Source organism: Lingula anatina, chromosome 4 (genome assembly GCF_051362555.1).
Source record: "Lingula anatina isolate TDL-2025a chromosome 4, LinAna3.0, whole genome shotgun sequence".
Lineage (NCBI taxonomy): Eukaryota > Metazoa > Brachiopoda > Lingulata > Lingulida > Lingulidae > Lingula > Lingula anatina.
The window spans coordinates 5,322,045-5,339,593 of NC_141770.1; the positions used below are offsets into that span (position 1 = coordinate 5,322,045).

General features: G+C 35.0%; 2 protein-coding genes across 7 annotated transcripts in view; one reads left to right on the plus strand and one right to left on the minus strand.

Moving 5' to 3' along the window:
• LOC106158286 (uncharacterized) overlaps positions 1-5,069 on the plus strand; it is a 72,511-nt gene extending 67,442 nt beyond the window's left edge. For all 6 annotated transcript variants that reach the window (XM_087012249.1, XM_087012248.1, XM_087012253.1 and 3 more), the window contains 3 exons: positions 1,871-1,978; positions 2,741-2,848; positions 2,981-5,069. In XM_087012249.1, the coding sequence (XP_086868375.1) occupies positions 1,871-1,978; positions 2,741-2,845 (213 nt within the window). In that variant the 3' untranslated portion in view covers positions 2,846-2,848; positions 2,981-5,069. The remainder of the gene's footprint in view (positions 1-1,870; positions 1,979-2,740; positions 2,849-2,980) is intronic.
• On the minus strand, positions 5,055-17,498 carry LOC112041249 (gigaxonin). Its single transcript, XM_087012259.1, has 5 exons — positions 17,308-17,498; positions 11,661-11,963; positions 9,046-9,399; positions 8,729-8,874; positions 5,055-8,514 (listed from the first exon to the last, which is right to left on the minus strand). The coding sequence occupies exons 1-5, from the start codon at positions 17,496-17,498 to the stop codon at positions 7,691-7,693; spliced, it is 1,818 nt and encodes a 605-aa protein (XP_086868385.1). The 3' UTR covers positions 5,055-7,690.
• Positions 17,499-17,549: the final 51 nt, after the last annotated feature.

Genomic DNA, 17,549 nt, shown 5'->3' on the forward strand with positions numbered 1-17,549 from the left:
ACACACACACACACTATATATATATATCAGAAATTTGAATACCGACAGAGCTCTTAAAAGTGAAAAAGAAATAATAATAACAATAAAATCCTGAAGTTTAAGATCTAAAAATAAAATGATTAATAAGATAATGTATTAAAATAAAAGATAAAATTAAAAACTAGAATTAAAACTGACACATGGTAAAAACTTTTTAAAAATATCTTATTTCTTTTGAAAGTTAAAAGTCAATACCACATATAAAGAGCAGGGTGCAGGTGAATACAGTTTTATCTACCTACCTGTACAATCCCTAACAAGAGAACAATTTGCAGTCATTAAATGGGGTGCTTCTTCAGGTGTGCAAACTATGCCTTCACAATGAATAATAATTTATAATTGTTTGTAATTAGAATTAGTAGATGTGCTTGGACTTGGGTGTCAACTTGGGTATAAGGCAGTGTAGAATGAAATATCATGTGCCTGATAAATAAAGGAATGGGACAAAATGACAATAAGAGAAAAGGAAAAGAAAATTGAAGAACTACGTAGCTTACCAACAGAAAACAATTTATAATGAGGTCTGCTTCAGTCATCATTCAGGTGTGAAAACTGTGTTGTTTATGACACTTTCTAGAACCATTTTATCTACCAGGACAATCTCTGCTGTTCCTCAGCGATTGCTTTTGATTAGACATTGTGGATGGGCTTGGGTTTAGGTGTCAGTTTTGGACACAACAACAATTCAAACAAATTGTGGTTTACAGTGTATATAATATTATATATATATTGCTCTGCCTATAACTATCAGTATCTGTAGTATCTCTTACTTTCCAAATGCTTCAGAACATAAAGGAATCACTTAATATCATTAGTGAAATGCAAACTAATAACATACAAGCTGAACTTCCCTTTCCACAATTTTTCCTCTGTCATGGTACTTTTTAGGTCTAATCTTAGTCAAGCAAGCTACTACTATTCATCAATGTCAAAGCTTACAAAAATGTAAATTGACAATTTTTTGAGGTGGGATAGGCCAATAAGATGATAAATAACACACATAAATAAAATACTTAAAGGGTAACTAACAAAGTGTGCCTGCTATGAATATTGAATGGTGGGCTTGACAGGATGGCATAATTGTTGGCCCGTATTGCAACTAGTCTACGTCACACAGCAGTGCATCCAGGAATTGTATGAAGTCAAAATGGCGATTTTCTCTCCTTTTAGATATAACAAATCAAATGACTAAAGCTGAAAACATAGTGGTAAGACATAGGGATGCCCTTTACTAATTAGAAATATAAATATTCATAAAAGTTTCAAAATTGGAAAAAGGATACCCAAAACAAACAAAAAAAAGATATAATTTTAACTTTAACCATGTGAAATACAGTTTTAGCTTTACTACCCAGTAGGTGTGGTGTTAACAAATGTGTTAGATGAAAATAATGTGTATATGCACTGGTAACCAGAATATAAACAGACACTTGTAGTTGACAGAAAAATTTTAAACTTTATCACCATAGGTACATTGTTTATAGATGTCAATGAATCCATAGACTGTTTCTTGGAATTTCTTTGTTTAATGACTGTATATGTGCCATCTTTAATGTCTAGTTCCAAAAATTAAATCCCAGTAAGTGTAATGAACAGTGTTTTCCATGGTTTTCAGTAAATGTACCCAAGTTGCATGTACTGTATGCAGGCAGAATATACAAATTTTAAATATGATTTACTTCAGTAAACTTTAAAAAAATAATGTAGTTCCATTAAGCTACAAAGATTATCATATCAGACAGGGCAGAATGTGAATCTTTAATATCTTTGTTGCCATTTGTTTGTGCTGCTCATTCATGTACTATTTCCACCTGTTTGCCTTCTTCCTCAGGTGGTGAATGAGAGCGAGGATGCTGTGTACTGTTTGAAGCATGCATTACCACATGTACAGAAGAAAAAGAATCTCAAGGCATGTAAAGTCATGTTCAGATGCACAGAAGTGAGTATGCATGCCTTAATTGTTCAAAATGTTTTGAATCGTATATGTTTAAAATTGGTTGGGCTCATGGTTATTTAACAGGCTTAGTTTTACATGCTATCAAGACAGTATGAAAGGGAATTACTTGTAAATTATTTAAAGCATTGAAATGTAAATGTTAGAACAGTTTTATAATAAATGGTACAGTACATAAGCCCAACATTATTTATATCATGCATTGGAATAAATCATGTTTACACCAGGCCTTTCAACAGGTTGAGAAATCTTCAGATTAAAAAGAAAACCTTGAGATTTGGTCAAAAACCAAGGAGACATAGTTTACCTTCCCTGGTTATAAAAAAGGCAAAATATTAAGACAGGTTGGCATAATGCAAGACAATGAAATAAGCTTAAGTCATACTTCCTCATTGAAAATTTTGAAGATGAAGGCTTCCAAAGTCTTCATGGAAGGTGCTCAAACCCCTTGTTAGAGCCTGCTGTTGTTTCTCACATTGGCAATACAGTTATTTACTCAGACATTCACTTTCAATGTTTTCTTGAGAAAAACTGAACAATCTGTGGAATCTAGGTTAAATTCATCAGAGTTGGAAGGCCAGTTCCATGCATGAAAGTCTGATCTACAACTGGCTGTTTTGAAGTATAATTCCTTATACAGCTCCACAGTTTGTTAGGCTTTTTTCAATGTGACTCTTGGAGAACAAGTAGATTTTAGTTATATGATTGTTATTCCTTTTTGTAGCAAAGAAATATTTTGTTTTTCAGAAGGAACTCCAAAGTGTAATAGACAACACCAGGGATCGCATAGAAGCACTCAGTAATACCTCGACATCATCCAGGAAACGCCAAGCAAAAGTTAAAGTTTGCTGATAGGTTATGCATATAGTGAAAGATTCTTACAACATACAGTGAACACACCATATGTAATTTTGCTGATAGGTTATGCATATAGTGAAAGATTCTTACAACATACAGTGAACACACCATATGTAATTTTGCTGATAGGTTATGCATATAGTGAAAGATTCTTACAACATACAGTGAACACACCATATGTAATTTTGGAACAATGATGGACAAGAACTTTAAAAAAATATAAGAAACATAACAGGAACAGTTAATAAGCTTTCAGACATACATATATTCTTAGTAGTTTATGGAAATAGTCTCTTGATTTTGTTTTCAACAAGGCATCTTCTACACAAGTACAGCTCTGCAAATAAGATGTAATACTGGTGCATTGTATATCACCATTGTGGAGGTCTTGGTCATGGAAGTGCCAATTGTGGAGTATGGATGACGAGACTGAACAGGAATTTTTCATGTGTCATCAACCTGTGTCATGTTTGAGAACTGGTGTGAGTGGAGGATGCTGGGTTCAGAATGGCATCCCTTCCACCAGGCTTATGTCCTATGCAAGATTGAAGCCTAACCACTGTACCAAACTGCCACAATTTCCCTATAAGTAGATTAGTTTATATTGCCATAGTTAATATGAATACCTGAAAACATAATTTGGTGGGTTAGTTGTTGCATGCATTTTCTGATAATTTTGTCAGTTTGTTTGTTTTTTTTTTTTAAATTAACTCTGATGGTTATTTATGTGAAACATGTTTTGTCAAGCAAATAGAACCCTGCTCTTGTTCTGCTCAATTTTGAAGTTTTAGGTTAAATATTTTTATTATCTAATGTGCATGCCCAGCGAGTTCCTGCCCACTGTTTAGTTTAGTACTTAGCTAGTTGGCTGTTCATTTCAAGAACTGAATTGTTACATGCATCTTCAGTTGGGATCCATAAAACAGCAGAATGATACTCTTGAACATCAAGGTATTTGCCTTTGAAGAATACAGTACATTACCAGCTACCCCTGTAGTAAGCATAGACATGGAATGACGGGGATGTAGTCAAACTGGATGTTTGAAATAATGGAAACCAAAACGAAAATGCCCAAGATATTCAGGTACTTTGGAGTTTGACAAGATAATTTTTTGTGGAATCAGTTTTCTTTTCTTTTATTAAAATAACTAAACTTATATTTTCTAAAGAGAAGTGTAAAAGACTTATATTAAATCGTCTTTTCCTATGAACTATGCTGTTTTATGTTTAGGTAATTGTTTCATTGGGTATACCTTGCTTTGATAATAATTAACATGAGGTCAGCTGCAGTAAAGTTAATTGATAGGAAATTGTAGGTTTTCATGAGCAGGATTTGTTAAATTTCAGTTTGAAAAATATTTTTGAAATGTTATAGCGAAGGACTTGCTATAATACATACGTATATCAATAGTTTTGTTTTCTGTGCCATTTTTACACTGAAGCACCATGTTAAATAAATTTTTGTTTTAACAGACTTTAAAACTGAAAGAAAATTAGTTTAGGTGGTATTTCCTTTTCCATGTTTTTTTAGGTTTTGATTTCATTTTAAAAAATACCATAGTTCAATTGTTTTGGTAAAATTTCTCTGAGTCCCATTTGTTTTTAAGTTCTTTTTGGACAGGCACAGTGTGTCTGGAAATACAACTATCACTGCATCTGTCAGCACTTTCCTGGAATTTTTATTCATGTACACTATAAAAAAGGAAAAAAAGTGTTCCAGAATTACAGGAATGATTCACAGGACTTGCTACAGCTTCAGTCTATTAAATTTATTGTGGAGAAAATACAACATCAGTCTATTAAATTTGTTGCGGAGAAAATAAGTTTGGCAAGTGAGAAAATTTCGCAATTGCCAGCCAGAAAACTTTAATACAGTGAAATCAATGGCTATTTTCATCTGTTTTGAGGTTGCAGCAGGTTGTCAATAAAGACATTTATCTGTATTATTTTTTCTTTAGACTTCATTGTTGTAATATTGTCATTCTTTTCAGTTCCTTTTTTGCAGTGTATCATTAACACCCAACAGTTTGCAGCAATTGTATTCAGTTTATAGAATATGTTCAACATTCTACTTAAATCAACTACAGGACAACTTTATGTTTACTTATGTTGATTGAAATCTTTTAGATGCAGAATATATCTTACTGCAGCACTGTCAAATTAGTTGTGTGGATAAAATGTAGTGACATAGCTGAATAAAATGTGCAGTTAAGTTGTTTATACAGTATATTTTCTTTCACAATACAGTCACAACAGACACGTATTTTTAACATGAAATAAAACTACAAAAATGTAAAGCAACTCACACTGTTGAACTATTTTCACTAAACGTCAAAAATCCTCAACTGTTACACTGTATTCCAACCAATGTGGCCCAGCCTTGGCAAGAACTAGCTAGATGCCCTTCTGCAACCAAAAATATTATCTTTCAAGTTTCCTTTGTGTTATGTCAGCATTTTTCGTTACTATGTCAACCTCCCCCCCCCAGCCACTTGCTACCGTTACATTTTATTCAACTAAGTGCAACCCAGCCACTGGGGCCGTCTTTGGCAAGAGCTAGATACATGCCCTTCAATAAGTGAAAATGGTCTTATTACTTTCCTTAAATCTATAGTAACCTTTTGTTAAAATATAACTTAAGCTCAACTTAAGTCACAAGAGTCTTAGGATTTTTTTTTAAATTGTAAAACTCAGAGAACCTTGGGACACAGACCATGTAGTAGAAAAAACTACGGTATTGCAACTTGAATGGTGAAATTCAAATACATACAAATTATGATAAAGTTTTCTATATATTACCAGTATACACATTTGCATGTATAAACAATACCATAGTGTCATATGTTCAACGTGACTGGATACTGCATCTCTGCTCTGTGCTGAGTGATTGCTATCCACTTCACTGCTTTATCACATCTCTTTTTTTGAACAACAGATAGAAACATTTATTTATCTGTACTGCTAATATTATTTTGCTGAGACACCAATATATGGTAAAGATGGAATTCCTGATATTTAACAGGTCTATGTTTCAGTTCAGCACATTGCAGTATACATACTATTCTACGTCATAAACAAACGGGACATTCTCCTCAGAAGTTATCTGTTGTAAATAAGACAAAGTAGAATTGGGTAAATACTACAATAAATGCTCGGAGGAACTTAAAAGAGCAAATCCTCATTTTTTTATGAGCAAACTATGTACTATCAGCATTAAAAATTGTTAATGCACCAATAATAAAACAAGCTTGGCAATTTGTAATTATGTCAGGTAAGGTTGTTTTCAGGAGATTGTTTCTCAAACTACCCTGACCTTAAAATGGCTATAGCCAATTTAAAAAATAAATAAATAAATAAGAGACACAACACTGCACATTGAGAGTTTAAGGGAGAAAAATAAATGTTTACATGATGAAATCATTGCAAGTTATCATGTAATTGAAATGGATAAAACGGTGCAGTGTACAGCTTTTTTTACTTTTTAAAAATATGGTTTAAATGTTAGAATGAGAATATTTACTACTGCATAAAAGCTATTGAATGCCCCTAGCTCGACCCACTTGAAAGCATGTGTCAAGATTTAATTGCTCTGCCCCCGCTGAAATGGTGCCCGTGGGGGGCTGAGAAGCCATTACATACTTGTTGTGAGATTACGCAGCTTGCTTTCTAGTGTGCGCCCTATTTGTTCCACAGGCTGTTTAGTCTGTAGATCAACTGGTTGTGAATGTTCTCTAAAACATATTCCAATCTTTAGGAGTCAAGATTAAAGCTGCATATTAACCAAGTACATATGTCAAGTTATTGCTGATAACCCTGAACAATAGCACCATAGATTTTCAAATAGTAGAGCTGAAAAATGAAAGTTTCATTACCTATCTTTAAAATGACAACCGAACAATTTTTTCTGGTTTCTGTGTATTACAGACTGAAAGAAAAAAGCAGCTGATAGATCATATTAGAAGGTGCCATTTTAAAGCTTTTTAGCTGCCTGAGTGATAACTTTTGGTTTTTTGGCATGTTGACTTTATTTGTTATGTAAGAAAATGGTACTGATAATATGTTACAGGGCATTTGCTCTTTCTCTTACTTTATCTTTAACTATCAGTAACAGATTAAAATATTAATGAAAAACATTTTGAGATTATCCTAGTAAAGCTATTTTCATTTTGATATAAATAATTTTAAGGTATCCTAGCTGAGATTACTGATAAATAGAATTTTTCTTTAAAAAATTCTCCATATTGCAAAACATTGCTCAACAAATTGCTACAAGCTTCAAAAGAAAAATACTGATATCAGGTACTTTTATTTTAGGGGTTTTAATTTTTTTAGGGTCAGAACTGAGAAAGACAGATATGCAGGATATGTAGACATCAAAAAAATATGACTTTGGGGCAATATCAAACACAGATAGAAAACCATTAAATATCTAAATTGAAATTCATGGCATTGGGCACTGTTAAATATTTCTTGTTTGACAAGCCAACTTTGTTGCTGGTAACTAACATAAATAATCTTTCAAATTACCTTATGGACTTCAATTCAAAATTTATCCTTGTACAAGCTAAGTGATTTTCCCTTGTAACAAACCAAATAATTTCTTCTTCACTAACTGCTTGCTGAAGCATGTCAATGCAGTCTGGCAACCCGCCCAATTTCATATTCACTAATTACCTGCATTAATGTATATTCCTTGCTGGCAAATGGCTCAAAGATTCTTAATCTCTAATGACCAATGGAAGGAGTTCTTCCTTTATACACTAGTATATATTTTTGAAAAATTGCTAATAAACATTTAAAATATCATTTTCAGCGTAAAGAAGCAATTACATTTCCTACTCAGTTTGCAGTTTCTTGGCTCCACATTAAATTGTGTAAAAAAGCATTGGGAATTTTGACACTAGTTAGTTGCATTCCTCTTTGACCGGGTGGATGATTCAGAATCACACCTCTCCAGCTATCTGTCCTATGGTCATAAGCTCGAGCAAAGTGATAAACCCCACCAACATCCAATTCACCACACACCAAGATCTCATCTTGAAAAGAAACAGCACCATCTACATGTGAAACCTCAGACATGGTGCACATTCCTGATCTGGCAGAGGGCATCACGGTCCAGTTCTGCAGTTCCCTGGGAAATACTTCTGTGTCACAAAATCTCATGGCTGCTCCATTGTGTGATGCACCTGGGCATGCAAGTCGACGTAAGCCTCCAAATACATATACACTGCCCTTGTGTCCTACAGCTCGAGCATCAAAACGTCGCTCTTTCATGGGAGGTACTGAGTACCAAGTTTCACATTTGGGATCATAACATTCTACAGCTTCGTAAAGTTTACCCATAATCCCCCCTCCTAGGACGTAAATTTTTTTATCTAGCACAGCAAAAGCTGACCATGCTCGTTTAAGGTTCATACCAGACACTGTTCTCCATTTATTTGTGTATATGTTATACTCTTCCACACTGGTCAGTGGATCTGACATATCATTGCTGCCTCCTAAAGCATAAATATGATCATCAATGGCAGTCAGGCCAAAGCCCACTCTGGCATGAGACATGGGGGCTATACTTGTCCACTGGTTGTTGTGTGGACAATAACGTTCACCGGTGTTTACAATATGGCCACTGGCATCTCGCCCCCCTATGGCATAAATGTAGCCACCTGGAAAACGAACTTGTTGATCAACAGTCAGACTTTGTGTTTGCAACAGTAAGTATTTACTTTAATTAACACCTGTTTGCTTAACCCCAGATAACTTGCTTAGAACTTATAATAAACAACTACTTATCACCAGAAAGGCAAACAGATATATGTTATGAGTGAAATAAAGGGAACAATAAAAAGTGCAGAAAATAATTATCTGGCCCATCCTTACCTGCGCTGACCACACTATGGCCAGCCCTGGGTGCCAGGAGTGGCTTCAGAGGTATCCAACTGACCCTGTGTCCTGTCTGGGTCTGAGAGCTGTTTGGTGGTACTACACAAGTCACTGTAGCCTTCACTTCCACCACGGGATCATTCCTACAATTTAAGTCACATGAAACTTTAGAAATTTTGAAATAATTTCCTATTTTTCTATCTCTGTCCTGTATTATGTGTCTGTACAAACTAAAAATAACCTCCTAAACATGCCCCTTAAAAATACAATTTACTGATCCAAATGTTTATTTTCCTGAGCTCCATGTTACATACCCTTCAACAGGCCCCTCCCCACCAACAGCAACTAAGACCTCAGAGTATCCTCTCCTCATCCACTCTGGTCGCTCCTCCCTGCTTCTCTGTAGGAACATCTCCAGCTGGGCCTCCTTCACCAGCCTGTTCCCCAGCACATGGTCCTGGAAATAGGCATCAGGCAGGGCCCCTATCCTCAAACAAGATGACAGGAGGATTTTCAAGTTTGACAGACGTTCACTTTCTTGGCCACACCATCTAATGATGCAGTCAAATATGGTCTCTTCATTGACTGAATTGATGGAATCTCGTTGCAGCAATTTCATAGTTTTCTCTGCAGACAGTTGGAGAAACTCTTCACCATCGATTATTTGACTAAAATAAGGATAAAATTTTGAAGTTCAATTAATTACTTTATGAGCAACTCCTTTGTGGGACTGTCAGTAGCTAATTGATCTTTTCAATGATGGAAAATGTTTTTTATAAATAATATACTTTTTAAATCATAATTTCTTATAATTAGAACAGTAAAAGCACCACAAATACTATACAGATATATTGTTTTTGTGATTATAAAATGATATTGATAATTTTTGCCCTTTGCAAGAATGAATAATAGCCGTAATCTGCAAGTTAGTGGTTGTTAGTACACCAGTCCTTTGGACTAAATATAATGAACTGTGAGTTGATTAAGATGGCTGAAGGGCTTATGAATTTCTTTGTAAAATTATAGCTTGGACTCCATGAAATTTTGTAGGAAATTACAGGTGATAATTTGGGGCAGCCTGTTTCCCCAATCAAGGTAAAGTCGAAGGAGTGGAAGGAAACTTTTTGACGTGATTATGGTATTCCATGGAGTGGTGGAAACATAACATAAATTGTATGAAATTGATTTAAAAAAAAAAAACAACTGTGGATGTTTTGTGTTGCTTTTGCTTATTCTAAGAACAATATGTCAATAAAAAAAACATTTACCATTTGCAAACTTGGTCATCCTATCATTTATGTGTTATCTTCTTCGCTTTCATAGTATCTAGCCCAAGCAACTGTTACAGTTCCTCATATAAATTAACTCACTGAGTGATAGCCAATAAATATTTTGTTAGTTCTTCCTATCAATAATCTATAGCAAAACTTATTAAATGATATGCTTAATTTAATGCTGTGAAATAGTTTGTCATGTTTTGTATATTGTAGTGTATAACCAATGCTGTACAACATTATAAATCAGATCCAACATGTATGTTGTGTTCTTGTTTATTTATAACCTTTTGATTTTGCATTCGGCAACTTTTGTGATAAAGATTTTAAGGTTAGCATAAATAATAATAATGATATAATTACAGCAACATCTGAGTACCATTACATAAAGTATTTGTACTTTATTTAATTTTTTCCTTTGCCCTTTCCTGGTCAGAATACCCAAAAGGCCTCCCTGTAAACTGAGTAAATTTTAAATAGTTCTATTTTCAATTATTTTTAACCAATCATCTCAAAATTTGACAATTTAATGCAGGGCAGTCATAGCAGACAGCCTGAAATTCAATACTCTTCATTCAATGCTACCGGTAACTGTTTTTAAAAAGTGAAGATGACTTTCATGACAGAAATTTGGATGAAACTTTGCACCAAAAATGATATTTGTATTATTATTATTATTTTTTTTTTTTTTTTTTTTTTGTTAGATTGATTTTTTAATTGAAAAACCATTATTCCTTCTAAATTTTTTTGCATTATGTCTTCAGTGAATACCAATGGGACTCCATGAAAATTTACGTCAAAGGTAATAATTTAGAAAAAGAAAAATTAGGCAAAATTGAGAAATACAGTAGTGGTATTACAACTAATTGTAACAGTGAAAATTTCAAGCCATATCAATGAAAAATATAGATATTACCATTCTATTGCAGAATGGCAATTTTGCAGATTGGCAATATAATGGTAATATAGATATTACCATTATATTGCCATTCTGCAAAATTAATTATTCATCAATTAATTAATGGATCATGAACGGAATTGGTGGTCGTATCGGGGTATCAGTACAACAATAAAAAAATTTTAAAAAAGGAAAAAATCATCACCAAAAAAAAAAAAAAAAAAAATCAAACAATTTCTTCCTTTGTTCATTTCTGACCTATCCTGAAAATTGCATGAAATTGGCCATTTGTGAGGACTGAGATATCCTAAACATTTAACTATAAATTAATGGAATATCGCCAAAACCTAATCACTTCTTTCTTAGCTCATTTGTGACCTATCCAGTGAATTTCATCAAAATCTATACATAATTGATTATTCAATTAACTAATTTAAAATTAATTAATCAATATCACCAAAATTTGTTCGTCAGGTGCAGGCACCCCGTACAATGATTCACAAAAAATTGGAACTATGATTTCTGTGTTCTGCGCCAGAAAGAGTACATAAACATACAAAACAAGCAAACAAACCAACCAACCAACACACTTTTATATCCCCCCAAGGGATTTTGCAATAACAAACATACAAATGGTTACAAGGACTAAACCTTTCTTGGAGTAAATTAAAAACTGGTGGTGATAAGATACAATAAGATGCTGATGATGAGCTTGAGGGAATTAAATCAATTGGTTGACAATGTCACCATACCTTACCTGAAATGTTCATCCAGGAACAAAGTGGCTGCATGGTAAACCCTGGGACAGGAGAACCTCTCTGCAAACTCCTGAACCCCCAGAACATTCTGGACAGAGATACACTGTTCCAAGTAGTCACAGCACAAATCCTTCAGGTCAGCCATCAGCAAAATATCTGCTGCCTGTAAGATATCCTGGATGTTCTCTTCATCCATCATGATGACAGAGGTGTAGATGTAGTCCAGTATCTGTTCAAATATTTCTGGATCCATTTCATTGATGTCCACTGCTGTCCCCAACTGCTGGTAGCTGTAGACAGCCCTAGGAGAGAACACACACAAGTATTCTGGGTTAGCAGTAGGATCTGAGCTCAACTTGTATTTATTAAAACTGGCTAATAATGTATTAAGTATTTAATTTCATAACAGGAAAACTGTCCTCAATGAAATGATTGAAAGATAAATATTTTCAGATTGCCAGGTAGTTTGCAATATCATAAAAAAACACATTTATTATCCACTAAACCCTGCAATGGCAGACCCAGGATATCAAGAGAAAGTGGGAGTGCAATTTCTTAGGAAATATGATACAAATTGGGATCTTTTACAAGATTCCTAATCACTATTTCTCAGTAATGGAGATTTCTTCTCTTTCCTTTACAACTTGAGTTTACTACACATACAGACAAGCAAGACTATGACGAAGTCTGCTATATATGTATGCCAAGGGTTCACTATGCTGAAGGTTCCCTATGATGAAGGTTTGCTATTTCAGGCCTACCCAACTACCAGACTCGGCACCGAATGATCCTGAATTCACCGGTAGATGAGACCACACTACCCGTTTTCAAGGTGTGTGTCAGATCGTATTACACAGTATCAGACGCGACACCACTCTTGCCTAGTACGTGATATGATAGTGACGATTCTCAGCGGGGTTGAAAAGCATTGTATCACCACTCAAAATTTGTTCAGGGTATGATACTGTGTAATGCGATCTGGTAGTTGGGTAGGCCTGTATTTCAAATCACACATACAAAGAGCGCAAAGACTTTGAGGAAAAATACGCTTTATTTTTAATGTAAAATTATAATAATGTATTGATAAATTGCGTAATATGTTTAACATACACATAAAATTTGTGTGCACCCCTGCACTTTATTAAATGTAAAATTAAAATTTTCATAAAATCATCTATCAGTTAATTGCCTAATACATAAAAAAATACACGTTAAGCCTAGATTATTTGTAGTGCTATGTCCATATGGACATCATGGGACATCACTACCTTCATTTATCACAGAAATAGTACTGGGGAAAATCCATAAATCTTCCATTTGTCAATCTAGGATTTCATCATCAAACTCTTTCCATATGTCCAATCAATCTATGTTTTATGTCAAAAGGTTCGATAGAGATCAGGTGCCCTGAGGATGAGATAGTGGCATCATTTCAGCCTCCCCCTGAGAATGAAATAAGATAATGAAGCACTCTGAGAATTCAGCTGCCCTTGTTTAACTACTGTAAACTATTCACTTTGATCGAGACTGTGCTTGTCTTTTTTATCACTTTTAATTCCCCCTACTGATCAAAAACAAATACCTTTCCACCTCCCTCAATGTTATTTCAGGGTAATTTATTAAAGATGCAATGACACAGTTCAACTGAGCTCACGGAAAGAAATTGTCTTCCCCTTCAACCTGGGGACTGACTGACTGAGGCTGACCTCAGTGAAGCCTGGTTCTACAAGATCTGTGCTTGCCAAACAAGGAAACTGAACTCTGATGTCTACGTGATTATGTAACACTTTTCAGCAGTAGACATATCCCAGGAGGGAATGTTGTGAATAAGAAGTCAATAAAGGGAACCGGAGAAGATCAGCATTGGTCACAATTGTGCCGGAAGTGACGTGCAGTGGTGTTAGAAACGAAGCTGAGTGGTCATTTTAACATAGAGGTGAACGGCAGTGAAGACGGGTTGCCGGAGGAAAAAGAAGTTTTCTAAACAACATGGTAAGATAACACTTTTTCTTTACGCATTTTGGGCAGAGAAAACTTGTAGAAATAATAAATGCATGATATGAAAACGTGACACGGAACCTGAAGGTGCAAAATCGTGCTTAATTGGCGGTCAACTTGTTTTAAAATGAATGCTGCATCGACCGCCATTGCGACAAAGAGTGTAAATGGAAAATAATTCCCGGGAGGCTGTAAGTCGTTGCCATGTGGAAATTTGGCATTAATATAATCCGATATGTCCATATCTAAGTATTTTTGGGGTGTATGAGCTGCAATTAGAACGAAGTTTTAGAGGTCTTGAAGGACCTTGTGAAAACAAGGAAGTAGTTCGTAACTAACAAGTGAAATGTACCGATCTCCGACTGCTGTGTACAGCTGTATCTTTTTTTTAATATATTGACGAATTTTTGTCACAGGACAAATAAAACATTTCACTGACAAGATCTTCCCAAAAAGACAAAAAGAGAATTCAGGTGAGCTGACAGGTAATTAAGACTAGCTCAAAGTACTAATAATTGACATAATTATGCAATACTCAGTTGGTAAAACGATTCTCACAGGTAGATAACATGTAACATGACCAATTTCTATAGGCTAATGATTGCCAGCCTGAGGAAATTGATTGCCAGTCTCTTTTGTCTGTGATTTTTAACTCAGATAAGAGGCTGTCAGAATGTCACCTTTGTCTTGGCATTTGTCACTGATTAGCGCCTTGTCACTGATATACCAGTGTAAAAGGTATATCAGTGTGGTCATGTGTGTGGAATTTCATGCCAGATGGACATATAAAGATCTAAAAATTCGTCAATATATTGAAAAAAAGATACAGCTGTGCACAGCAGTCGGAGACCGGTACATTCCACTTGTTAGTTACGAACTACTTCCTGGTTTTCACAAGGTCCTTCAAGACCTCTAAAACATCGTTGTAATTGCAGCCCATACCATAAAACACCCAAAAATACTTAGATATGGACATATCGGATTATATTAATGTCAAATTTCCACATGACAACGATTTATAACCTCCCGGGAATTATTTCCCCTTTACGCTTTTTGTCGCGCTGGCGGTCGACGCAGCATTTATTTCTAAACAAGTTGACCGCAAATTAAGCACGATTTTGCACCTTCAAGTTCCGTGTCACGTTTTCATATCATGCATTTATTATTTCTACAAGATTTCTCTGCCCAAAATGCGAAAAAAAAGAGAGTTATCTTACCATGTTGTTTAGAAAACTTCTTTTTCCTCCGACAACCCGTCTTCACTGCCGTTCACCTCTATGTTAAAATGACCACTCAGCTTCGTTTCTAACACCACTGCACGTCACTTCTGGCACAATTCTGACCAATGCTGATCTTCTCCGGTTCCCTTTATTAAGATCTAAAGATACTGACAGTGCCAATATTCTGTGTTTTACAGAAGCTGGTCTAGAACCATGGCCTGGGATGACTTCCACAGCAAAAGTGATTCCAGGTCACAGGAAATTATCTGAAGATAAAAACCTTATGACATTAAATTATACAAGTCCCTGCCTCTGATCGACTGAGTAATTTGATAAAATAGAGTAATGCCAGTTCTTCTTGATGTGCTTTAATGATTTTGCTTTTCAAACTGCTTCATCGATGTATCTGCATTGTTTGCATGATAGAGTGCCAGGACAAACAATTTATAATTATACTACATCAAGGTATTGCTTCTGCTTCAGAAAATCAGTTGCATATATTGTCTACTACAGCTTCTTTTACAGGTGTTCTGAACTGGACTTTAATGCCAAATCTTATTTTTCTAAAAGATAAACATGTAACGACTGTTTGTTAACAAAAAAAAAAAAAAATCCTGGGGCAGACTGATTTTCCCATACTTCTAATTACCTATGGTTAATGAATCCATTCCATTTTTCCTATATTCAGAGTTTGTCCATTGGTATTTTTCTAAAACTTTTTTTTCTTTGTAAAAATCTCTTATTTTATAACAAAGGTATAGTCATCTATGAAGTTCCATGTGGTTTGATGGCAAGCACAGACTGTGGTGGTAAAATGGAGTTTATTACATTTCTATGACAATTTTTCAATATTAACCAATGGTTAATGAACCTGTTCCAACATTCAAAAATAGTCCCTGTTTTTTTCCCTAAAAGGTTTGGCTGTTTTGTAATCTCTTAAGAGGAGGTATAGCCAGCTATGAAGGTCCATGTGGTCTGATATGGCAAGCACAGATTCCAGAACAATTGCAAAAACCCCTGTTTTGTTGGTAAAGTGGAGTTTATAATATTTCTATGAGTTGTTTACATTGTTTTATTGTGAAATATGGACTTCATACGAAAGGTTGTCATCCCTTTAAGACTGACCTGAATTATTAGTTTACAAGCTTCACTGATCATGCAGAAATAAAATAAAATTTATCACTTTGTCTATGCTTTTATAGTATTAGATACAAAAAAGAACAGAGATTGCTGCAATGGTTACTAGTCCACATTTAATATTTATCATTATGATTTTTGATAGTCTGTTGGTCAAAACTAATGTCATTAAAGGGATGAGAAAACTTCATATGAGGTTCAAGTTTCCACAATAAAAAAAAGCATTGTAAACAACACATAAAAATAAAATAAATTCCATCTTTATCACCAAATCTCTTTAGAGAACATACTTTAAAAAACTACAATGACTAACTTTGAATGAGTAACTTTGGTAAATATGGGAAATCTGTTGTTTACCCTAGAAAAATCTGTTTTCTGGCACTTTTCCTGCCAAAATGGAAAAGTTTTTAACCCCCAAAGTTGTGTGCAGCACTGTATTCGATAATTTGTCTATACGTTCATCCCTATCTCCACAAACATTTTGGGTAATATTGAAAGAGTGTGTGATGGAAATGACGAGATGATGAGAAAAGATGCCTATAAAAGCTGCCTTTAGAAGTGATATGTTAAAGATGACTTCAAACATTTCACAACTCTGATAATGCCAAATGAGCATTGAGACACATCTATTGGCCAGTGCTAAGAGTACCATAAAACTGAAAATATTTTCTACCACCTCCAGTCCCTTTAGGAATATTTCTTGGCCATAAGGCCAAATTGTTCCTCCATTTGTATGAAAACCTGATATCCTCACACACACACACACACACGCACACACACACAAACACACACACACACGTGTGTGTGTGTGTGTGTGTGTGTGTGTGTGTGTGTGTGAGGTTATCAGGTGTGTGATAAAAATCTAACCCTCAGCAGTTTGCCTTTTATCGTGTTCCACAATAACAAAACAACAAAATTATACTTCTCTGCATAAATTATATGCCCAATATCCCTTAAATGAACTCTTAAAACACGATGATAATCTATGCTACATGTAAGTAAGAAACTCAAACATTTTTACATGGTACTATTCATACACGGGTTATTAAAGGCCCCTGTACTCTAAATCTATATATATTTAAATGAGATGTAAATGCTCCGTCATGAACTTTACTTCGGGACACTGGTGTCCAAGACAGCCGTCCAAACAATGATCACGATCAGTTGCAGTATGAATCAGTATTTTCTTAGCCAAGACTTATTATAAGCAGATAAGATACGTGTCGCTCCCTAAGAGTGACATCAGCTGATTAAATGAAATTTTCATCTGGTCATGGTGACCTCAGCTCACCTGAAGTACGGACTGGCTGCAGCCAAAACGTTTTTCTGCACTGCTATTTTCCTGCCTTTTATGACAACTGTCCCATCGCACAGATGTGGATTCCATCGGCCATCATTGAGCGCTTTCAACAAATTCGAAGCGTGGAGAGGATGAGAATTTTTAAGGCTTTTTTCATCCACGCCTCCTTCTCTTCGAGCCATGATTATCTGACCGGGCACCCGCTTCACAACAGCCTCAACTGAGCATGCGTG

What these genes read in the sequence shown, in the direction of transcription:
- LOC112041249 (XM_087012259.1), bottom strand. Translation starts at nt 17,498, where the DNA reads ATGGCTCGAAGAGAAGGAGGCGTGGATGAAAAAAGCCTTAAAAATTCT. An exon ending in GCAGCCAGTCCGTACTTCAG is followed by an intron (nt 11,964 to 17,307) that starts GTGAGCTGAGGT and finishes GTTCTCTCCTAG; the next exon opens with GGCTGTCTACAGCTACCAGC. An exon ending in CCATAGTGTGGTCAGCGCAG is followed by an intron (nt 8,515 to 8,728) that starts GTAAGGATGGGC and finishes TTCGTTTTCCAG; the next exon opens with GTGGCTACATTTATGCCATA.